At 46.7% G+C, this 24,794-nt stretch overlaps 1 protein-coding gene across 13 annotated transcripts in view; it reads right to left on the reverse strand.

The window, feature by feature from the left end:
- CACNA1A (calcium voltage-gated channel subunit alpha1 A) overlaps positions 1 to 24,794 on the reverse strand; it is a 286,036-nt gene that overhangs the window by 107,423 nt on the left and 153,819 nt on the right. For all 13 annotated transcript variants that reach the window (XR_012498085.1, XM_074338066.1, XM_074338067.1 and 10 more), the window contains 3 exons: positions 9,830 to 9,921; positions 7,182 to 7,334; positions 3,029 to 3,222 (listed from right to left, as the gene is read on the reverse strand). Coding sequence is in view for 12 of the 13 variants with exons in the window: in XM_074338066.1 (XP_074194167.1) it covers positions 3,029 to 3,222; positions 7,182 to 7,334; positions 9,830 to 9,921 (439 nt within the window). In the remaining variant the exon portion in view is untranslated. The remainder of the gene's footprint in view (positions 1 to 3,028; positions 3,223 to 7,181; positions 7,335 to 9,829; positions 9,922 to 24,794) is intronic.

Consider the following 24,794-nt stretch of genomic DNA (forward strand, 5'->3'; position numbering starts at 1 on the left):
ATGTGAAGATGGTGTGTTGGAGTGGAAAGCAAAGAATTCATAAGCCAAGGAACACCAAGTATTGTCAGCAGCCACCAGAAGCTGGAAGAGGCAAGGAAATATCCTCCTCTAATGCCTTTGGAGGGAGCGCGGCCCTGCTGACACCTTGATATCAAACTTCTGGCTTCCAGACTGTGAGACAATAAATATTTGTTGTTTTAAGCCATCTAATTTGTGGTACTTTATTACTGCTCAAGGCTCACATCAGTGTTCTTGAAATCACTGCTTGGGCTTCTACCCAAAGGACAACAGTGGGATGTAAGTGCATGGAAAGTTGTAGAAGGCTACCATGAGTTAGCGGCTGTTACTAGAAGGGTGAGGGTGGGAAATAAAGAGGGACTTTATAGCTCACATCACTTCTTCAAGTGCGGCTGGAGTTCCTATGACGAAAAATTCATACATGTTTCGTAAAAGAAGAATTTGGCTTATACTGAGCTTGCCCAATACCAGGTGCTGTTCTAAATACTTCACATTTATCCATCTCACTCAGTCCTCTTGCTCTGTGAGGTAGGACTGTGCTTCTGCTTATTTTGCACAAGTGGAAATGGAGGCCCAGAGAGGTCAAGCAACTTGCCCAAGGTTGCACAGCAAGGAAGTGAAGTTGGGATGGGAACCCAGGCAGCCTGGCACCTGACTCTGCTTTCAAACTACTCCCCCTGAGCTTGCTTCCCCTCGAGGCGGCTCAGCTCTAAGCTCCTAGGACAAACATCCCCTCAGATAATGGTGCTTATGACTGTAGAATCTTCTGGAAATTCATGGTCCTGTTCATACTTTCTCTCCTATCATTGAGCACAACCCCAGTGTCTTCCTTTGAACCCCAGACCCTTTCTCTGGACATCCAGCCCTTCTCCATATTCACAATTTTCTCAGCTCCTGCTCCCCACTCCCCACTTCTGCTCTTCCGAATTTTCTAATTGTCTTCCAGTTCTGTTTAACTCCCAGGAGGGTTCATTTCCCCTTGTAATCTCCTCTCATGCCAGCTTTACAAAATAAAAACCCAAACCTCATAAAAATCCCCCAGCAAGCTTTGGCAAGTTTTTGCCCAAGCTCCCCGCAGGTGAAGCTCAAGAGAGGGCCTGAGAATCTCTCAGATCTGCTGTCTGTTCCTGTCCATGCTATGCTTGGACAAGGTCTTCAGACAAATTAGGACACCATGTCCCTTTCGCACGTCCTTTACATTTGTCAATAAATTATCATAATAATGGTAGAAATCTATGTTGTCTATGATATGAATAGCACTCCCAAGATGTGGTGACTTGTGCAGTGCGTGACATGCACAGCTGTCCAATGGCAACTCCTTTTGCTGCCTACTCTCAAGCAGCAGTGTCATCCCTACCCTAAAAAGAGCCACTGATCAAAAGGGTTCTTGTAAATCTCCCTCCAACTCAATGGGGGAAAATCCTTAAGGAACACACATGGTGACCACGAAAGTTCAGTTCCTCTGCATGCAGGAGGAAACCTGGTATTGCTTCCCTAGTGGGTCAAACCCTGGCCCATATAGGAAGAACCTTAACTGGCAATTTCAGTACTTGTGTGGAGCAGCCCAGGATGGGGGATAGGAAACAGGCAAAAGTGGGGGGCGGGTAGGGGTACGAGTATACATCTCTTCAGACCTGTCCCTAATATTTTCAAGATCTAGGACAAGAGTACCAACGGAGGACCACATACCTACTATGTATAAATATTTAAAAGCTACTAAATAAAATATGCTGCATGCTTCTCCTTTACAAATATACCTTCATAAGCACTGGGAAGGTAGGGTAAAAATTAGAATCTGGACATCGGGACGAGACCGTGGTGTGAGGAGAGGCAGCCGTGCCTTCTGACCACGGCCTGCCCCCTTCTCTTCCCATTCACGGCTCTGTCCTGCCCGGGAGTGGACAATCCCATTTGCATGTCTAAGCTCCAGCCACACTTGTGCCACCCCTAGGACACCCTTGGCCCTTGGAGGGTACAAATGAGTGGTCCAGTTGGAAAACACACCCACAGAAGAATCTCATGCAAGCCCAGGGAATCTGGGCTTGGACAGAGAATTCTAGGCTCCTGGATAATCCACAGTGTGGTCTAGAAAGTAGTGGGGGGCCGTTATGAATTGAATTGTGTCCTCTCCTTCAACATATGTTGAAGTCCTAACACTCAAAACCTCAGAATCTGACCTTATTTGGAAATTGGGTCATTGAAGATGTAATTAGTTAAAATGAGGTTGTACTGGAGTAGGGTGGCCCTAATCCAACATAGTGGCACCAGCCTCTGGTAGACATGTCCCCTCAGCCCTGTGGACTCCTCACACCATGGGGAGGGGCATGGCTAGAAGAGGGCCAGCGAGTCCCAGCACAGAGCCCCCTTGCATATGTCCAAGGACACTACTCTTTTATCCATGTTGGTTTTTGAATCACGCGACCTCGGAGATATTGTAGGTTCAGTTCCAGACCACCATAATAAAGTGAATATTGCAATAAGGTGAATCACACAAATTTTTTGGTTTCCCAGAGCATAAAAAGTTATGTTTATATGATACTGTGATCTCATAAATGTGCAATAGCATTATGTCTAAACATCAACGTACATACTTTGATTAAAATATACTTTATTGCTAAAAAAATGCTAACCATCACCTGAGCCTATTGGAAAAATGGTGCCAATAAACTTGTTCAACACAGGGTTGCCACAAACCTTTAATCTGTAAATAATGCAGTATCTGCAAAGCACAGTAGGGCTAAGTATAATAAAGTGAGGTGTCCCCGTATTCAAAAATCTATAATTATATTTAAACACTTGCAGCATCTGTGTGCCCTCTGGATTTCCATGTCCCGAGGGACCTTCCCTACTCAGAGTTCTGAGGATGAGTCCCCATCTGCCCACCCCTATATCTTTAAAGGCCTGAGTGTCAGGCCAGCTCTTCTGGGGCAGTGTCAAGTTGTCCCTCCACTGCAGCCTTAGGAGTTGGTTAGTACTAGAGGCTACCTCCCCATGAACCTGCATCACTTACGTTGTAGAGGAGGTCAGTCCACCCTTCCATGGTGATGCACTGGAAAACAGTCAGCACTGCAAACAGGATATTGTCGAACTGAGTGATCCCATTGTTGGGCCCTTCCCAGTAGGGCTGACATTTGGTCCCATTGGGGCAGGTGCGGGCGGGTTCCTCTGTCCCACACGGAGCCGGAGACTCACTCTGAATGTCATCTATGAAAGGGAAAGCGAGAAAAGTCAGGAGAATGAGCCAGAAAAACAAGTTCTGAGAAATAGGGGACCATGAAGGTTCAACCTATTGAAAACAAAAAAAGGGTATTGGGATGAATTTATCCGTCTTTAAAAAAAAAAACACCAACATTTGCTTTGTCAATCTATTCATTGTTTTCTATTTCATTAACCTCTTCTCTGAGTTTTATTACTTTTCCTAAGTTTTTGAGATGGATTAACTTTCTTTAAGGCTATAAATTGCCCTTTAAGTGTGGCTTTAGCTGCATCTCACAAATTTTGTCATGCATTATCATTATTGTTCAAGTAAAATATATTCAGCAACTTCTGCTATTATTTCTTCTTTGACCCATGGATAACCAAGAAGTATTTCTCTTAAAAAAAACAACAACTTGTCAGATATATGTAAAAATACAATAGTATAATAAATTCCCATGTACCTATCACAAATTTCAACATTTATCAACTCAGGGTTACTCTTGTTTCATCTATATCCCCTTTCCGCACTTTGCCTGGCCAATAGAATATTTTTAAAGCAAATCTCAGACATCCTATCATTTCATCTACAAATAAGCATGTCTCACAATTTCCAAACACATTTAGAGTTGTCTTTTTGTTACCGATTTCCAGTTGAATTGCACTGTGGCCAGAGGATATGTTCTGTATTACTTAGTCTTTTGAAATTTGTCAAGATGCATTTTATGGTCCCTAATACAGTCACTTTTGGTAAATGTGCTATGTGCACTGTGAGATAGTTGGGTGGAGTGTTCTCCAGACTTCCATTAGGACAAATTTGTAAATTGTATCATGTTATTCTTCTGTAGCTTGATTTTTTTTTTTTCCTTGAGATGTGCTGGGCTTAGGGAGCTTTTCAGGGAGCAATAGAGGCCAGTACACACAGTACTTACCCTTAGGCACAGGAGCTAAGCTTTCTCCCAAAAAGCAGAAGGCAGATTGTGAAAATGCCATAAGTAAAGAGACATGTGCCAATAGACGCCCCCCTCACTGAAACTAAAGACAGCTTCTTGGGCACTAATGGTCAGGTCTAAATTCTAAGGGGTTGATTAGGAGGGAGGAGGACAGATGCCTCCATAAACTCATGGAGTCAGGGGGGCACAAATGGTCCCAGGTATGTCCCTAGTGGACCACAGCAGCAGATATAAGAGGACCCTATCCAGCGAGTGACACTTTTGAAGGTTTTCAGAGTGACATTGTCCACCAAGAAAACAGACAGCTGAGTGTGTAAACTCAAGCTTTGCACTAAACAAAAATATATCTCAAATATGTGCTCCAAAATACGTGCACCAATTCCCAACCTCCACTCAGTATGCAGTAAAGAGAAATAAACCAGCATGGAACCAGTGAATCTTATTGGCCTTTGAAGCTCTGGTTAAATACAAACTCTAGGTCATGCAACATAACTCCCACTGCTCAAGAAGCAATGACCACGTCAGCCACTAGTTTAAATGGCTGGAAACGCCTTCCCCATTCATGTCGGACTTGGTGCAGGGACTGTGATTTAATAAATACAGGTTGGAAGGCAAAATCTTTTAAACATAAGGCTCAGGGCAGGGGGGAAAAAATCCACGGGCTCCTACACTAAAATGAGAAGCACTGTTTGTTGGGAAGGTCGCCTCTGTCGGGAACCTTCTCTGTCTCCACCCTGTGCCCAAGTCTGGCACAATTTCTGCCTCCTTCATTACCCCACTGAGCACTGGTCCCTCCTTTTTCTCAGGGATACAACAGCTCCCCCACATTCAAAGTATGGGAATAATATCATGCATTAGTCTTCACTGCTATGAACTGGTTGCAGACAGTGAAAGCAGGTAGAATTTCACTTTATCTTTGCATCTCCATGAGAGTTAAGCATGGTGCCGGGCGCACAGGAACCAGGTTCCTGATGACAAAGGAATGCAACTGAAAACTTGTCTATCTTTAGCAGCTTTGCCCAGTGGCGCTCTTAATTTCAATTCCCCCTCAACCCCCACCCTTCATCATGAAACACTCTGAGCGCTGCTTCGAGAAAAGCAACCGTCCAGAGTCTGAGGAATTTGGTTATAAATATATTTTAAAATTAACCTGCTGCCTGGGTGTCTGTATATATCTGTCTCTTACTCACACGCCTTATAATTTTAATCGTGAGCTTTTCAGTCATCTTCCTAAATGGAGGCTTCCCACCCTCCAGGGGCCCCACCCACGTCTGTCCCCTTACAACCCCACCCAGACCCAAGCCCATCATGTGTCTTCTCGGCTGGAAAGGGAAAAAAAACAAAAAAAAACACAACAAAAAAACCCAATAAAACCCTCAAATTTAGGATCCAGGAGTCCTGGTTTCTCTGCTCTTGGCTGATTTTTCCAAGGGGCCCTGCCCTGTATCTCTCCTTCTCGAATTTCTGCCCGGGTGACAAGGCCAGGCAGAAATAGCTCTGCCTCAATTAACACCTTCTTCATCGGGGAAAGAAATAATTAGGACATCCCATATTGAGCAAACTTCACAAGCCCAGGAGAGGAGACAGGAGGAGAAAGAGGAAAAAAAAAAAGGGAAAAAAAGCAGCTCAAATAAACCTTCTCTACTGGGGTTTCCTTTCCTCTGGGGAGGTCTGTGGAGGGGGCTTGGCCACTTGGGGGTCACCGGGCAGAGAAGGGGGGTAGGAAGCCACTCAGCACAGAACCTTTCCCCAATAAGACAGGCCTGAGATCACTTTCCTTTCCTATTCGGGTCCCCTTTCAGCTTCACTGTCTCCTCCGCCCATTCTTTGAATTAACAGTGCCCCTGACCCATAACTAACACTGCTCTTCAGCCTGTCTGTGCCAAGATGGCTGGCGGTCTAAATACTGAAACACAGGCTTCTCTCCTTATTTGATTCCATTTGGTTCTTGGGCTTCAGAGAGCAAAAGGGTTTGGATAAGCAGGGGATTGAACTGAAAATGTATCTGGAAGCTACTAGGTCTGAGAGGGTGGACATGGGGGACTCAGGAGAAACTACCCTGCCACACTGCTGATTCAGAGCTGAGTCTGGGGAGGGGGTTGTCTCCTGCCTGTCCCCCACCCACACTTCTTGACCCAGCCACTAAGGGATTGACACTGACACAGTGTGCGGTGAAAAGGGACCAGGATCTTGCTTACACTCGGTTCTGATTGGTTGGTGCCAGGACTCCCAGTTGGGGTGTCCTTAGGTACACTCTGGGGGAGACCAGGAGAAACCATCCCCTACTCTCCTTTTCTTCAGGTAATGGGTCACCACCCACAAAGCAGTCAGACCCCTTCCTTTCTGGCCAGGCCACCCCCACTTCTTCCTACTTTAGAACTCAGCATGGGCTGTGGTCACTGCAAGGGAACTAGGCAGAGGCTGTCAGCACCCTGTCCATATCTTGTCATCACTTGCCCTGCCTGCTCCCACCTGAAAACAAAAGTGTTTGGATAGCAGGGGCATCCAGCTGTGCCAGGACACTCATGCCCACCCAGGAGCCGTCCTCACCAGTGATGGACAGAAGTCAGTGGATAAATACCCAGCTCCCTCGCCCTTCAGGGGGTATGGCACTGAGCTGTGTGTCCTACGCTATCTCCCTGAGGTGCCCAATGGCACTGAGCCCTGGTTGTCCATAGTGGTAACTTAGCTTGATAACACCCTCTTACAAGATGGCCTCCCTTCCCTGTCTCACTTCACCATGCAGGCCCCCAATAGAACTTCCTGGGGCTCCTTCCCAAATCAACCACTTACACCTGAGATAGCCTCTGGGGGACCCCAATACAAGGTACTAGCAACAAGATCTCGGGGGCTGCTTCACCTCATCTTACCTACAGCACATTTGGATGGGGGTTCTCCCAGCTTCCAGGAGAAAGAAGCAAAACCCTGCATAACCCGTCCAGGAGCTTGTCCCCAAGGGAGGAAAAGAAATGAGAGGAAGTTTGGGGAAAAAAACATCATGATGCTCAGACCTACCTGTCCCCTCTTCAAAGCAGGTGGTATGAAATTTTCCCATATAAAATTCTAACCCTATGATTGCAAAAATAAGGATTGCAAAAAATAGGAGAAGGCCGATCTGCAGCAGGGGGATCATCGCCTTCATGATGGACTTCAGGACGACTTGTAAACCTGGGGAGACACAGAGAGACGCCGCATGGCCCTGTGAACAGGCAATCCCAAACCCTGCCCCCAGGCTGCCTCCTGAGGGAACCCAGAGCACACAGAAAGCTGGGGAAGGGACATGGAGGAAGGGCACACAGAGGCGGCTCATTATTACATTAGGAACAATCCCTCTCCATTTTTAAAAGCACTTTTCATTTTTCAATATTTAAAAAAAGTATTTGATATATGCTGTGTCACTTGACGACCTTTTGGACTACGAAGAGTGGAAATCCATTGCTTTCTGAACCATGGTCTTGGGCGTTGGACGGCTTTCACCCAGAGGGGGCGCCTTTTTCTAATTTTTTTCCACCAGGAGGGGGCGTCTTTCCCTAATTTATGCAAAGGCACCACGTGGGCTACACCAGCAAGCAGTCAACATCCCAGTTCCAGGCCACAGAAACCAGACGTGATTTCATTGGCTTCTGGACAACCATGAGGGGGGTGCGCATGTAAAATGATCCTCATTTCGCAGAGGTGGGAAGCAAGGCTCAGAGAGGTGTCGTGATTCAGCCAAGGGCACGAGAAATAACAGTCAGGATTCAAGCCCAGGTCTGAGTGGTGTCAGATCCTATGCTTGTAACTACTACTATCTATCAGGAAAGTCTATGGTTAAAATTAGGGTTCCAACATGTAGTTTGGGGGCTTGCTTCTTGATTAGAAGAACTTCACACCTCATGATGGGTGGAGACCCCAGCAAGGGAGGGAAACTGTCAAAAGGCTCCAAGGGGCTATGCTACTCCAAGGGGTCCAAAATGTGAGGTGACACTAAGGGAGGCAATGTGGCAAACTGGTTAGGCTCTGGACACTGGACGCTACTGGTGCCCAAGCGAGGACTCCTTTGCTGCAGGTGAATCCACCCGCCAGCTCAGGTGGGCGCTGGCTGCTAATGGCTCCCAGCTCTCCTCTTCTCTGTAGAATTGCCCTTGGTTATCAAGAGCTGCCTCACCTGGGAGGCTGTTGCTTGCCCCACCTCCCACCCTCACTAATTGACCAGAGAAGTACAAAAGGCCAGCCTCCTTGCCTCAAGTTGGAGGATACCTCTGGTGCTATTCATACTCCAGAACTTCCCACAGGATAGGGCTGGCACTGCATCTTTGCCCAGCATCTACCCCTGGTCCATCCTGCTTTCCTCATTCCCTCTCTCCTGACAGCAACACCCACCCGATAAAGAAGGTGCATCTGAACATGTATCTAAGTCTGCTTCTAGGGGACCAGATCTATTCATCTGCTTACTAGTGACGTGACCTTGAGCAAGCCCGGTTACCATTCGGAACCTCGGTTTTCTCATCTGTAAATGTGGGTTAGAATAGTACCTCCCTCTCAGAGAGGGAGTTCATACCTAGCAAAGCACCTGACATGTCAGAAGTGGTCAGCAAACAGAGTCTTGTTAGTATTACTTTTGCAATGGCCCTTAATTTAATACGACGCTGGTAACTGCTGGAATCTTGCAGACATCTAAGTACCGTAGAAGTGCCTTCTTTCTACAAAAAGACCCTGCTGGTGGTTTTCTGGGAAAGCTTACCCTTTAAATCGAGATGCCAATGAACTTGAAGAACAAAGCCAATGAAATATAAAATGGTGCTAATAATAGAGCCAACCTCACAGGATTTTTATGAGAATAAATGAGTTTAAAAATGGCAAATACTTAGAACAGTGCCTGGCACATAGTAAGTGCCTATAATTATTATTACTCACTGAGGCAGTAGGACAGAAAAAGGTCAGCCCTGTTTTATTTTGTTTTTCTTTTTTTTGCAGCTGAACCTAATCCTGACCCTGAATGTTGCAGCCACCCCCAAAGGCTGGATTAGAAGCATCCTCGGAAAATGAGAAAGCAGCATGGAAAGACTATGGACTTTGGAGCTCATCACTGAAAAGCTATAAGAACTCAGGTGAGTGATTTACCTTTTCTGAGCTTCAGCCTTTTTATCTGTAAAATGGGTTCATTGGGTCATTATAAGGACGAACATAAAGCTCTTTCTGCAAGGCCTGGTACACAGTAGGCACTCAATAAATGGTAACAGTTATTGCCACCAGTGTTACTTCCTCGGTATGGGGTCGTACTTGCTAACTTCTAGTTCATGGACCCTGCTCAGATTATTCAGCCCCTCTGAGCCTTAGTTTCCCCATCTGTTTCCCCCTGGAAATGTCAGCACTATCCGCTTCATAGTGTAGTGAGTACTGAATGAGATGATGTGTGGTGCTTCGCACGGCTCCTGATAAGACAGTAGACGCTCCATAAATGGGTGTTGTGGTTATGGGTGAGGCTCCTGGCTTACTTTCAGGAGTGCACCCACACCTGAAACCAGGTTCCTGGGGGTCCTTTGGAGGGCTTCCCCAAAGTGGAGGCTGTCCTGGCACAGGATGGGGGACTCGGAGGCACCTCCCGAGATGCTGTGCAGAGGGGACACTGTGGACTCCTGGGCCCTTAGCAGACCCCTTGCCAGGCTCGGAAACTCACGCACTTGGGATTCCAGACACCAGCTTGAGCGGCCGCAGCACTCGAACTGCCCTTAGTGTCCGTAGGTCAAACTCCGTCCCAACTGTCGCCAAGATGCTGGAAGAAAGAAGCCAGAACGGAAAACAGGGTAGGTTTCAGGGTCAGGATCAGACAGATGGGCAGGGGTGCCTGGGGTTTGATGTTGTCATTTACCAGCTGGGTGACCACAGGCAGGTGATATTATATCGCTGGGCCTCAGTTTCGTCATCTGTGTTACATAGTTACCTGCCTCACGGGCTAACATGTGGTTTACAAAGACTCCAACAGGTGTGTACGGTTGATGATAATAAATGTTTTACTGAGAAGAATGGAAACTCCCCCAGGGCATGTAGTCAGGGTGATATTCAATACATTTTACAACTATAATCAGAATGGATCATGGGGAGGCTGGGGGGCCATGGGGAGGGATCGTGGGAGTGGCAGACCCTTGGGACGTGGGGCTCTTTACCACCGGCAGGAAAGTAGTTCAGTATTAATAGCCCAGACTGCATGGGTTCAAATTCCCAGCTCTGCCACTTCCCAGCTGGGTGACTTTGGGCAAGTCACTTCCCTGCTCCATTTCCCCTTTTATATAATAGGGACAACAACAGTGCCCTACAATACATCACACCTTGACAGTACGCTTCAAACAACAGAAGCCCTCAAAGGATTGTGAAGATTAAATGAATTGATACTTGTGAAGTGGTCGACAGTGCCTGGTACACAGGAAGTGCATTGAGCTACTTGAAAATAAATGGAAAAACCAACCAACCAACCAACAATAGGTGTGGCCCTGATGGTGTGGCCCAGCTGGCATCAGCCCAAGGAGGGCACTACAGACCCCAAGCCTCGGGTCAAAAATAATCACTCTTGCAAATGCAGATGAGTAAGAATCACCGTAACGAGATGAGCCCTCTGCCGAAAACCCACCTGGAAAATACCCCGTCCTAAGTCCTTATGTGTAAAAAGTGTTACTGGTGAGACAAGGGGTCCTGCAGCCCCTCATCAGGCAGCCTGGGGAACTCCCTGATCTGTTTCCTGAACGAGTCAATTTCTGAGGCATTCTGATGTAGAATGAGCCTACCACAGAGCCACTCAACAGAAGAGGTTGTCATCAGAGCTTCAGACAATGGACGAGAGATGCTGAAAACCAATGGATGGTGGCCATGCAAACAATCTTAAGGTGTCTTCAGTCTTGTCCAGGGGTCTGGACCTTACCACTGTGGCCTGTCACAATCAGTATCTGCATATCTTTGTCTGAGGGCTTTCTCCCAAACTGAAACAGGCCCAGGGAGTGAATGCCCCCCTGGGAGCAGCCCTCAACCCAAGACTGTGGGGAGTAGGGGGGGCAATTCCCCAGCACCCTGGCCTCTCATTCCAGATTGCTCTAAGGTGTGAGTTCTGCATAGGCTCCCAGAGAGACTGATCCCAGCTGCCCACAAGCGTCACCTGCTCAACCACTCATCCTTCCTGGCCTCCCCTTCCCTCTCCCCATCAACATTTCCTGGGGTGTCAACTCCCAGATGAACCTGCACCTCAATCCTTATTTTAGGATCTATTCTGGGGTACCCCAAACTAAGCCAGGGGATGTTCCCAACTCTATTTCAAGACTACTCCTAGAGCAGAGATGGGCATTTTAGGTTGGACTGGCCCATGTTCCACCATCAACAAATGTGCATCTGAGTATGTTCTGTACGGTGGGCAGAGCAATGCACGAGCCCTCTCTGCCTCATGGAGCTGACGCAGAAGAAAAACGTTTAACAGAAAAATGCATACAATGAATGAGTCCATCACAGGTATGATGCATTCTTATTAGAGCCGGAAGACAACAGCTCTGAGGGCACACAGCAGGTTGTGTTAACTAGTCTGGGACCCAGGGAGGACCTGTCTCAAGCTGAGGTCTCATGGATGAGGAGGAGCAAACTGGCAGGGCAAGACGTTCTAGGCTGAGGGAATGGGCAAGACAGAGAGCCCGGGGTGGGAAAAGGCTTGACAAATTCAAGGAATGAGATGGTGCCATGGTGGGGATTGGACGGTGCCAGGAAGCTGGAGACTAGGAGGGAGCCATACCATACAACCCCAAAGAACTTTTAATTCAATTTACTCTGTTTTTCTCTTCCTCTGCCATCTTTTCTCATATTCATTTGGGTTCCTCAAACTCCATCTTATAAATCACCAATCTGTTTCTGCGTCTCGCTTTCTTCCTTCTTGGCTGATAGAAGCTGTTGGCTATGGCATGATAGCAAATAGCGGGCATCAGTTAAGTCTCCCTTTACTCACTTCACACACATTCACTGAGCACCTCCAACATGCTGGGCCCTGTCCAGGTCCTGGGGACACGAGCCATAGGAATCCCTGTCCATGTGAGGGGAGACTGAGAATAAACCCAATAAATCTGGTGGATGCCAGAGTGAAGAACACGAGGGAGAAAAGCAATGCAGGGAAGGGGGAAGGGGAACACCAGAGACGTGCGGCAGAATGAGGGGAATAACGACATTCATATCAGTTGGTGAAGGCAATTGTTCTTTACCGTCTGGTAGGGACGTAGTTCAGTGTTAAGAATGCTCAGACCAGCTCTGCCCAATGGGACTTTAATGAGAGCGGGTTGTGAAATTTATAATTTTCTAGTAGCTACATTAAAAGAGTAAAAAGAAACAGGTGAAATTAATTTTAGTAACACAGTTTCTTTAACTCAATCTATCCAAAGTGTTATTTCAACAGGCAATTTATATGAAAGATTAATAAGATATGTTATATATTCTTTTCTTCAAAGACTAAGTCTTTGAAACCTGGTTCATATTCTACGCTTGCAGCACATCTGAATTCAGGTGCTTAATGGCCGTTACGTGGCCAGCGGTGAATGTACTGGGCGGTGCAGGTCCAGACGAGGAGACACTGGAGTAAAGATGTGAAGAAAGATAGGGGGTGAGCCACGTGAATATGTCAGGGGGAAACTCTAGGCAGAATGACAGCCAGTGCAAAGGTCCTGAGGCAGGACTGTGCCTGGGGCATTTAGGGAATAGTGAGGAGGCCAGTGTGGCTGGAGCCGAGTGAGCCAGGGTGACAATGGGAGATGAGGGCAGGGAGGCCATGTGGTAGAGAGTGCAAGGCCTTGTGGGTCACAGGGAAAACGTTGGCTTTTGCTCTGAGTGAGGTGGGAGCCATGGAGCGTTCTGAGCAGAAGACGGACATGATCTGACTTGTATTAAAATAAGGCCCCTTGGGGTGATAAGGCCAGAAGCTAGGAGACTGGGGAGGAAGTAACTGCATTGTTCCAGGTGAACGATGATGGGTCTAGACCAGGTTGTCCTAGACGCAGTGAAAATGCTGAGATGAACTCAACCCTTCCCTTAAATGACTACACCAGTAAGTGGGTAAGAGATTCAAGTCTAAGTGGCTCCAGAGCTGTAGGAGGTTGGAATGAGGAGGAAACGAATACAGATGGAAGGGTTTGGGGACGGCGCTATTGTGGAACCCAAGTAGGAAGAGGCAGCACAGCATCAAATCTCACAAAATCTCAGGCCTGAGCTTAAACCTTCGTCCTGTGTTTTCTCACTGGGTGGCCTTGGCCTAAACTTGTCTGAGCCGGAGGCGGAGAATCCTACTTCCCTCCTTCTCAGGGCCATCCTAGCCAGCACCCAAGATGTACTATCTCCCAATCTCCCATTGGAAGGGTGAGATAGAATTAGGAGAACAGGAGGAGGGGAAGGCTTCTCTGGCTGAGAATGCCCTGAGAGGCAGGAGCCTTCACTCAGGAGACCTGGTGGGGAGAAAACTGAGTGGTCTGTGAACTGGAAGCTGAGGAGGTGGGTCTGTCGTGTGGACAGTGGGAGTCATATAAGGTTTTGGATCCGGGGAGGGATGTTATTAGGGTTGGCGTTAGGAAGACAAGCCTGACAGCTGAAAGGACAGATGGGTGGTGATGGAGGCAGGAGCTAGGAGGGAGCTGCAGAGCAGGCCGGCATAATGAGGGCTGGAACTAGGACACAGGCAGTGGGAGTACAAAGGAGCCCCGATTTATATTTAGCTGCCATTGATTGCTGTGCACCAGGGAGCTTGCCTGGGCTCATCAAATCCTCCCTGCCTCCCAGTATTTAGCAGGATGAGTCCCATTTTACAGAGGAGGACACTAAAGCCTAGAGAAGTTACTAATGCATGGAGGTCCACACCACTGAGTAAGAACTCGAACCCAGGACACCCAGTTCTCCACCTCACATGGCTCATTGGATGGGGCTAGGGCAATGGTGGGGAAGAAAAGAGAAGGAAAGAATGGCTTCCTGGTTCTGAATGAACCACCAAGTGATGGTCATTTATTTATTCAGCAAGGGTTTTTGAGCACCTACTATGGGCTGGGTACTCAGGGAGGGCCTGAGGAGGCCACTACGAACAAAGTGACAATGGGAAAATATATGGCATGTTAGATGATGCAAAGTGCTATGGGGAACAATATGGCAGCCACCAAGGCTTCCAGCGGAAGGATTGAGCGTGGGGTGGGAGAGAAAGGAATCAAGGGCAACTGCAGAGTGTTGCCCCGGGCTATCTGAAGGATGGAGTTGCTGTCGGTTGAGATGGGGAAGATGAAGGAGTAGGTCTGAAGGAAGATCAAGAGCTGGGTCGTGGACGTTGAGTTGGAGATGCCAGTTTTCCGTAATTCCCTCATTAAAACCTTCCAGTGGCTCCCGTCAGGTTTCCCGGTAGAGTAAAATCCAAACTCTACCATGACCACAAGACCTTGTGTGATTTGGCTCCCGCACACCACCCTGGCCACTCGGCCTTTCTGTTGTGCCACCAAGAAAAGCTCCTTCCCACCACGGGAAGGTTATATTGCCCACCCCCTCAACTCTCTCCCTCTCAGTGTAACTGGCCTGCTTCAAATCCTTCAGGTTGTAGCTCAAATTTTGCCTTCTCAGAGAGGATTCCCCTGGCACCTCTAGCTAAAGAGACCCTACACTCTCCGGAAATACACTGTTTATTAAGTTGTGTTTATTATTCACATTCTCTTCTAGAATGTCAGCTCAATGAGGACAGAGACTTTTTTTTTTTGGTAGCACCTGAAGCACTTTTCATGGCCTAGCAGCTACTCAGTATCTGGTGAATGAATAAGGAGTGGCATAGGACAGGGTTACGGTAGACTAGATATCCCAGGGTACGTAGGCAAAATGAGAAAAGCCAAGAGCCTCCAATGCAATGTTGGGGAACAGCAACATTTTCAGAGAGAAGAAGTAGAGGGAGAAGACGACAAAGAGGAAGTCACAGCAGTGGAAGGAGACCTGGCAGAGAGTGTCATCCCTGGAGATCAAGTTCAAAAGCGTTTTGAAAAAGGTGAGGTCATTGGTCTCCAGGGCAGCACAGAGATGAGTAAGATGCAATGGACAAAGAGCATCCATTACGCACGGCATCGGGTCACTGGGGAGTCACGCAGTGGCTGATGGCTGGAGAGAACAAGAGGAGAACTGGAAACAAGAGCCTGGGTATAAGAAGAGAGGATTTTCAGGGTGGGAGAGAAGTGAATATGTTTCTGTGTCAAGAGAGAAAAGTCGATGATGTATTTCTCAGCATTTCAAGCTGCACTGCCCAATACGGTAACCACTAGCCACACTCAGCTATAATATATATACTTAATTTAATCAGTTGCACTTACACATAGCTATTTAAATATATAAATTTAATTTATTTTAAATTAAATGAGACATTCAGTTCCTCAGTCACATTAGTTGCATTTCAAGTGCCCCATAGCCACATGTGGACAGCTGCACACATACAACCTTTCCATCAGTGTAGAAAGTTCCTTTGGATGATGCTGCTCTAGCAGGTCCACCCTGCTGGGGCAGGGATTTTCATCTGCTTTGTTCATCGCTTTATACCCAGTACCTAAAACTCTGCCTGGCGTACAGCAGGTGCTCAATAAATGTTTGTTGAATGAATGAAGGAATAATGAAGAAGTGAAATGAAAGAAAGCACAGGGATAATTAATAGAGTATATTCTAGAAGAGATTAAAGGGTGGATAGAAGGCAGGATTTGTCTTAAACTAGGAAAAGAATCATGGAAGACACTGATGGTTGTCTACCTAATAGCCATCCCTACTCCCTCCCTTGCTAGATGGAGCCCGTCTTCCATCAAAGAGCAGAAAATGCCCAATAGTCTCTTTTTCCCAGGATTCCTTGCAATGGGAGCACTGGTCACATGACTGAGCCATGTGCCTAACAGGTCCTGAGTAAGTCTGCTGGGTGCTTCTGGGAAAGACTCTTGAGGAGTCACATGACAGGAGATAGCCCCCCCCGCTTCTTGTGTGTCTACACGGGATGGCTGGGTAGACATCTTGGAACAGAGGTGACCATCTTGGGACCCTGAGTGGTAAAGGGGACCAGGAAGTCTTCACACTAAAGATGGCAGAGTGGAAAGATGAAACAGATTCCTTGGAGACACCGCTGAGCTGTGGAACCAACTGCCCAGCCTCCAGACTTCTTGTAACTTGAATAACAAACATCCTCCCTAGCCGGTTAAGTGCCAGACACCCCAGGTTCAAATTCCAGTTCCTCCAATCACTGAATGGCCTTGGACAAGTCACTCAACCTCTTTGTACCTCAGTTTCCTGAGCTGTTAAGGGAAGATGATAATAGTAGTTCCCTTATATGTATGGGAATTTATGTGATATGCTTACACTCGTGGTTGGAATTTAGTTAAGTCCTGTGTAAATGTTTGCTTCCATCATCATCATTTGTATTTTGTTATTGCACCTAAGTTATAGAAGAACCGACTGATAAAGGCAACATTCATTGATTTTATGTTCTTTTTTAGGTTGTATGTTTGATGCTTCACATATTGAGATCCCATTTTATGCCCCAATATTTTTACCAGGTAAGTGTTCTACTCTCATTTCATTGATAGGAAAACTGAGACCCAGAAGGGTTAGCTAACTGCTCACAATCACACAGCTAAAATGTGGTCCCTGGATCCCGGCTTTGCGGCCTCCACCATGTTGCCCCTGGTTAATTCCATTAGCCCACGTATCCTCTCCTGGGATCTCAGCCAAGCTCGTGCCTCCACTAACCTGAGTGGAGAGGGAGCTCGATTTTCTCTGTTGGGTGAAAGTCGGGATGTCAATAAATATTTGCAGAGGAACAACTACTATGTGCCAGGAGTGTGAGGAGGGGAACATGTGCAAAGGCCCTGGGGCTGGAGACACCTCATGGTAAAGAGTGAGGTTACCAGCTGGAAAGGAGGGGCAGAGGACAGGAGAATGAGGAGGAGATGTTAGCATGGTTGGAAAGCAGCGGAGAAGATGAAGGCTACTGTGGACGCCCTGACCTTAAGTTAGAAGAAGCACCTGCCTCTTTATAGGTCTGAGTCAGCTCTTCCTGCGATGGGTACTTAGGGGCATAACTGCTTCCCAGGCAGTCTGTATTCTTCCCATTCATAGATTGTGCCAATCCTCTTCAAGTTCATTTTGCTATCACCTGGCTTGTAGCTCCTCTTGGGAAAACAATTTCTAAAATTCCTTTTCTAAACCCTCAAATGGAGAGAGTCGAGTTCCTCAATCCATGGCATATTTTCACCTTTCGTCTGTGCAGTATCCCTCTCTCGATTGTTTATTCGTTCGTTCGTTCATTCCCTTTCATTTCCAGACTCTACTTTAGTTCTCCCCCTCCAAGAGACAACCGACATAATGTTTAATTTGGTCTTACTGGAATGGGTTCTTGCAAAACAGGTACTTCATTTTGAGTGTGTGTATTTTTAATATACACAAATGGCACGAAGGTAGGCATCTTCTGTTGTTTTCTGTTTTCACCCAGAACCATGTTTTGAAGCCCCATCCAGGATGGTCTGTTGGACGTGCAGTCTGACACTGTCCCTGGGTCCGGGGCTCCCTAGGTGCATCTGTTACGTCCCACTTCCCGCCTCCTAGGCACAGACACCAGGTAGGCTCCAATGCCTCCTCTACAGATGGTGCTGAAGTGAACAGCCCTGTGCCTGCCCCTTAGAGACCCAGTGAAAATCTCAAGATGGGTGCCTGGGAGCATAACTGCTGGTGGGTATGGACCCAACCAGACTCAGTACTGATGACTCTCCAGAGTGGCTACCTGGGCCACACCCCCAGGAGTGAGGCAGGAGCTTCCTCTGGCCTCCACATTTCCACCTAATTAAGATATCTTACCTACTTTTCTATTTTTTTCCTACTGTAAGAGGCATCCAGGGATACTCACTATTTTAATTTTCATCTTTCTGATTATAAATGATTTTGAGTACCATGCCATACGCTGATTAGCTTCTCAGACATCTCTTCCCTAATCTGCCTGATCACATCCCTTTTTGCTTGTTTTCCTATTGTGGTTGCTGCGTTATTCTTGTTGACTTGCAGACATTCCCTTTGATCAGCGCTGAGATATGTGGCTACATGTGGCTATTGAGTGCTCGAAATGTGGGTCGTGCGGGTGAGGAACTGGGTTTTAAATAGTATTTATTTTGAATTCATTTATATTTAAAATAGTCACATGTGGCTAGGGGCTACCAGAATGGACCCCAGTTAGTTATTAATCCTTGGTTAGTTTTTCTTCTACCATCCTATGCATGATTTACAAACCCCACTTTAGTTCTTAGCAGGTACCAGGTGCTATTCTAAGTGATTTATACACAAACTTGTTTAAAACTCCTAATAACCTTAAGTAGATGCTCTGCTCTCCATTTTATTGATCAAGGAAACTGAGGCACAGAGAGGTTGAGTAACTTGCCCAAGGATTTGTAGGAAATGGTAAGACCAGGATCTGGATCCGGGCAGTTTGGTCTCCCCCACCATTATGTCTTTGCTTGAACAGAACATTCTAGTTATCATGTAATCAAGTTAAGTTTTTTTTTTTTTTTTAAGTTAGAAAGTTTATTTAAGAAGAGAAACACGGCAGAGGGCTTGCCGGGGGCAGAGTGTGGCACAGACAGCAGCCAAGTAAGTTTTTTCCTTTAGAGTTTGTGCTTTTCAAGTTCTATTTAAGAAGTCCTTGCCCTCCCTGAGTCACACAGATATTCTCCTGCATTTTCCTCCCTTAATGTGAAGTTTTTACCACACACACGAGGTCTTCTCAAGTGTCTTAACCTTTGCACTGAGCAGTTCTTCCTCTGATTTGTCTTTTAAAGTAGGGGATTGCACAAAAGGACACGTTTCTATTTTGGGTGATTCCTAAAGTTCTCTTAAAATGCAGTGTTTACTTAAATAAAAAGGAAAGGGAGCAGATGCGAAAACCAGGTAAGTGATTCTAGAAAAGATGGGTGAGTCTGTCAGGGACAAGAAGGGGATGGTGCTTGAGAGCGGACCTGCGGGTTTAACAGATTAGCAGGTCCCGGGCCTCCTGAGGGCACCCTTGCATTACCTTGCGGATCACAGGCTGATGGAGGCAGCAGAAGAGAAACCTTCTTGAGAGAGTGGAATGAGAAGAGGGGGTAAGGTAATGTGGCGATTTGAGCGGGGCAGGGCAGAGTGTCTTCTAAGTAGGGGAGATTCACCCAAATTTGCAAGCAAAGAGCATAGTATCAGTTGAGAAGGAGAGCCTGAAGGTCTGCTAGAGATGTTTGATGGAGTAAAACTCTCAAGGAAATGGACAACTATGCTTTCAGCTAAATTCCCAGACACGGAGTGGGTACCTCCTATGGGAGGAAGAAGCACTCCCGGACCAAAATAAAAACAAAAGCTCAACTCTTGCCTGCACTGGTGGGAGTTTAGACTGGTGCCACCACTCGGGAAAACTGTTAGGCAGTTTCCACCAAAGTGAATCACATTTCTCCCTTTGACCCAGCAATTCCACTCCTAGGAAACTTTCCAGAGAGATCTGAGCAGTGGTCACCAAAAGACAAGTAGAAGAGTGGTGATAGCAGCTTTCTCTATAATAGCTCCCAAGTGGAAAATACCCAGATGCTCACCACCAGCAAAGCGGATAACAGGTGGTGCAGTGCACACAGCATGAGAATGAATGACCTACAGCTACAGCAACCACAATGACGGAGCTCACACAACATTAAGGGAAAGAAGCCAGCCACGCGTGCGGTACGATCCCACGTATTTACAATCCAAAAACAAGCGAGACTCATCTAGACTGTTCCATGTCAGGATGGGGTTATTGGTGACTGGCAGGGAATGAGAGGGTTTCTGAAGGTTGGGGATATTCTGTATCTTAATTTGGGTGCTGGTGACATGAGTGTATTCAGTTTTTGAAAATTACTCAAGCTGTACCTCGTATGTGTGATTTTCTGTATGTATGTGACACATCAATATAAAGTTAAAAGAACAGATTTAGAAAGAAGCTAATGTTTATCGAGTGCTCGCTGTGGGCCAGCCAGTGTGCATTATTTCATTCAATCCTCACGACAATTCCATGAGGTAAGTAAGGCTTGTCATTCCCTCTACGTTCCAGATCAGAGGCGCTGAGTCACAGCCAACACAGCTAACACAGCTAATAATACATGGCTGAGCTGGGTTTTGATCTCATGTCCCATTCATTTCTAATTATCCTGCAGTACTCCCCAAGCTTGGAAAAGTGAAGGGACGTGGATTTCTGAGACAAAGGAGAAAAAGAAAAAAAGAGAAAAAAAAAGGAGCTGATGATCGTTGAGGAAATTGAAAGGAAGGGAGTTCATAAAAGCAACCGCCAATGTCTTAAGAAAAAGTTGGCAAGTTCCCAAGGAATCAGGGTTGGAAGCAGATGTGGGGTCAATTTAATAAAGGCACTGGCTAAAGATGAATAAACGTGTTTTGTCCGGGTCTCAACTTATCAATAACCAATGTTGTGGCTGAACAAGCCCTTGTGGTTCTTATTATGATTGCAAGACTCCCTTCAGCAATAATCATCAGGGAACTTTGTAAAAATAAAGATTTATTTCTTACAGGACCTGGAAATTACATAGCACACCTGGGGCCACACAGCGAGGTTGTAGGGAAAGAGAGTGTGCAAGGGCCAGGGCTTCTGCTTTTATTGGGGTTGAAGGTGGCGGCTTAGGGTTTCACAGGCTCACTCTTTATTGGTGAATTTAAAACATAAGAGCGGAAATTGAAAGCATGGGAAAGAGGGAAAAAAGCAGTGGCTCCAAAGGTCAGATATTGAAATCACCCAAGATTTCTGAAACAAAGGAGCCTCTGTTAGAAGGAGGCCAGGCTCCTTATCTGGTCCAGTGGCTGGCAGTGTGTTTATTGAGATAGCTGTCTTTGAAGTGGATGCCTCTTTGAAATGGATGCCTCGGCAATCAAAGCTTAAGTCAGACACTCGTATTACAAAAAAGAAAAAAGAAACCAACGGTTAGGGCTTACACTACAAAAGTTGAGGGGTACTAAAGGTCCAGATAAGGGGACTGTGTGAGGGAAAGAAAGGAACCCTACTCACTGGTTCTCTTGGGCCATTTTGGCTTCAATGTTCATTTCCCAACACAGCAACAACTAACACTGTATAGTCTTACTTTTTCCATAGCCTCGTGGATGGGCACCACCATCACAAGAGGTGGGCTGACACTCAATTTGCTCATGAGCAAACCGAGGTTCCAAGAGGCCAAGTGTCTCGACCGAGATCATACGCAGTACGTTTCAGAGCTGAACTTGAACGGAAGGCTTTTGCCTCTACTCTGCCCCTTGAAGCAAAGCTTCCATCCCAGCGAAGCTACTCACTCAACGTCCCTGCTTCTCCCTTTGCTCCTTTATCCAGAGAACCTCCTCCCCACCGAGCTACAGCTCTGCCTGCCTTCAACACTGTTTCTGTGCTAGCCCAGGCAACTTTCTGCCATGATGGAAATGTTAGCTGTCCAATATGGCAGCCAACAGCCATTGGGTAGCTAGTGAGCACTTAAATTGTGGCTGAGCAAGTGACTGTTTCATTTGATTTAATTTTAATGGATTTACATTTATATTTAAATAGCCAGGTGTGGCTAGTGATTACCGTGCTGAATTGTGCAGCTCTGAAGTTGCATGACAGAGCAGATTACATAATGGAGGCATGTAGTTGGTCACACTGGTGCGTGCTAATGACGCCCTATTGGCCTATCAGGTCCGTTCTCCAGCTTGCTCTGTACCTATGAGGTTGACCCCTGTGGACTACACCTCCAATGGGAAGGAGAAAGACTGCAGTCTCTCTTCTGTTAGCTCCCTGGTTCTGAGCCCACTTGTTCCTGGATGGTTCTGCCTCTACTGGGTTCCAGGAGTGGAAGGAGAACAATAGCTTCCCTCTGGGGATCTCAATATCCTTTACCTGTCTGTTTCTTTGACTTGCCCCTGCCTCTTTAAGGAGTTTCTTCATGACCTGCTCTTCTTTTGACCCAGCTGGTAGGTGAATTCTGTTTCCTGTTGGGACCCTGACTAATAATAAAAGGTAGGAAGAATGGATGGCCCATGAAGGCTGCCCATCTGAGGGTTCTTAAACCCCTCAGTTTCTGAGACAAAGGTCTCTGAAAAAGCAGGATTTGATTCTAGGATTCCTCACCTCAAAAAGCAGGGACACTCTGCTGCCTTTTTCCAATAAGACTTCAAATTGAGGGAAAGACATTCTGCTAGGTTTTTGCCTCCCCCATTGCAACACCAGAGCAATTCCTTAGAGTAGGAAGCCCAAGGAACACAGGAGATGGGTAGATGATAGGGGTGTCTTGTGAAGCTGTCTTAAGATGGGACTTGTAAAGGGTGACACAGATCAACATGTGGGGACCCAAGGCAGACACTGCTTTCTGTCTCGTCTTCCTGGGCACCCTGCTAGACTACATTTCCCAGCCTTACAGGCAGGTGTGGCCATGTGACTCAGTTCTGGCCAGTGGAAGGTGAGCGGAAGTGATGTGGGCTGATTCCAGGCCAGGCCTAGGAACATTTCCTGGCTACTCTCCTCCATAGTCTTTTCCCTTATATGGGTTCATGTCAAGGAGCACAGAGACCTTGAAAGCCATGGACCGAAGACAAGGAGCAACAACACGGAAGAAGCCTGGGCCTCTGCCTCCCTGTTTGGAGGAGAGCTGCCCACTGCTTAATAATACCCATTTGGGACTTGATGTATGCAAGAACTAAACCTCTATTGTGTTTGAGGCTTCTATATATTGGTGTTTCCTTGTTACAGCAGCAAGCAGTATCTAATATACTTACTCGTAACAGTTTATCTAATACCCAGTGACTAATACACTAGTGTAGCTAAAATTTCAGCTCCATGAGGCCATGGATCTGTCTCTTATTCCCTGATGGACCCTCAGTGCTTAGGACAGGACCTGGTACATCGCAGGCCTCAATAAGTATTTGGTGAATGAGCTGTCAGCTTCAATTTTTCTCTCCAGCTGAGGGAAATGCAGGAAAGTGTAGCAGATGTACACTCTGGCTCTCAGGAGGAAAGGGGCCGGGTTTATATCCCAATTATTCACTAATTGTCTATGTTGGGCAAACTCCCAACCTCAGTTTCTTCACAGGGAGGAGGAGAATTATAGAAAAGCTTTTTCTTTTAGTGGACAGTAGGGGGATTAAATGTGACCATTCATGAAAAGTGCTGAGCACGCTGCCTGACACATAGTAAGCCCTCCGGAAGTAGCAGTCATGATGATCTGGACTTTTCTTATTCTCTGAGCAAACCAAATGCTCAGAAATGGCCCCTGCAATTGGCTCTGACAAATCTCAAGCCCCAAGGTAAGGGGGAGGGGGGAGGGAAGGGGAGAAGACTTGAGTCTGGGATTACAGCCAAAGACCAATTCAGAAAATGCTATTACATTCCCATGACCCTTCTGCTGTCCCTGGAGGTCTCCAGACTGTTTCTCGTCCTGACCTCAGACTAACTCTGCAGAAATTAGCCCCCTGCCTCAGGGCTCAGACCAGCTGCCTCTGGATCAGGGTCCCATTGGAGACCCAGAACTCGGAGGGCCTGGTGGAGTCCTCAGGACTAATGGAGGAAATGAGCCATAGTTTAATTTGGGGCATCCCACATTTTGGGGGGGTTTATTATTATCACCAGCCTGGAGGTATGGGTGATTGGACACATGCCTGAGGACTGATCGGGTCTTTCTCCTCCATTAATTAAAATGTGAATCACAGCTGAGTCACTGAAGAAAGAAAATGGTCAATGAACAACTCCAACTTCCTCCCTCCTTTTTTTGCTTGGAGAGATGAGTCAGCAGAAGTCCGGATCCAAAAATGAGAAAGGAAAAAAATAAAAAAGCAGAAAAGTCGCAGAGCTTGGGAGAGCAGCAGCAAGGTGAACCTGAGTCACTTTATCCTTTGTCTTAGCAGAAAAAGTCCCCAAAGTCCCAACCCAAGGCCAATGAACCAAACCCTCTAGTAAGCACACCTCTATTTCTCATTTTTTACACAGACTCACAGGCACCCCAAGTTCTACACAAGCTTCAACAGTCTCCTTTTTTGATTCCTTCAGGCAACGGAAGGTTCTTCACAGAGCCAAAAATAGCCTCAAATCTCCATCCTCCTGTTTCACTTTCCCCACAAAGACCCAAGCTTTGAATTTATACATCATGTTTCATAGCTAATGGAAGAGTGGGCAGCCATGTTGCCTCTGGTCAATGGGAGAGAGCGAAGGGTATTGAGAGAAGAAGATTCCAGAAGTGAGGGCCCCTCAAGAATCACAGTGGCCATTGAGCCTACTGGCTAAGATCATGGCACCTGGAGCCAGGCTGGTCTGAATCCCTGCTCTGTGTAGCTATGGGATGGTTAATCCATCTTTCTGAGTCTCAGTTTCCTCATCTGTGAAATGGGAGTAGTAACAGAACCTACTCACAGTGTGATAAAGATGAAGAAAAGCACCCTCTAGAAGTCAGCAATGATAATACTCATTAGAAAAAAATAATCCAAGAATTCCTGCCTCACCGCTAAGGTCCCCTAAGGGAAAATGGTCAGACTGGTTGGGAAGACAGCCCTCACTGAGCAATGAGCATGCACAGTGCCTGGCATACATACTCCAGCTGGTGTGTGTGTGTGTGTGTGTGTGTGCAGTTTCCCCCACAAAACTGC

The sequence above is a fragment of the Rhinolophus sinicus genome, linkage group LG07 (assembly GCF_036562045.2).
Source record: "Rhinolophus sinicus isolate RSC01 linkage group LG07, ASM3656204v1, whole genome shotgun sequence".
Classification (NCBI taxonomy): domain Eukaryota; kingdom Metazoa; phylum Chordata; class Mammalia; order Chiroptera; family Rhinolophidae; genus Rhinolophus; species Rhinolophus sinicus.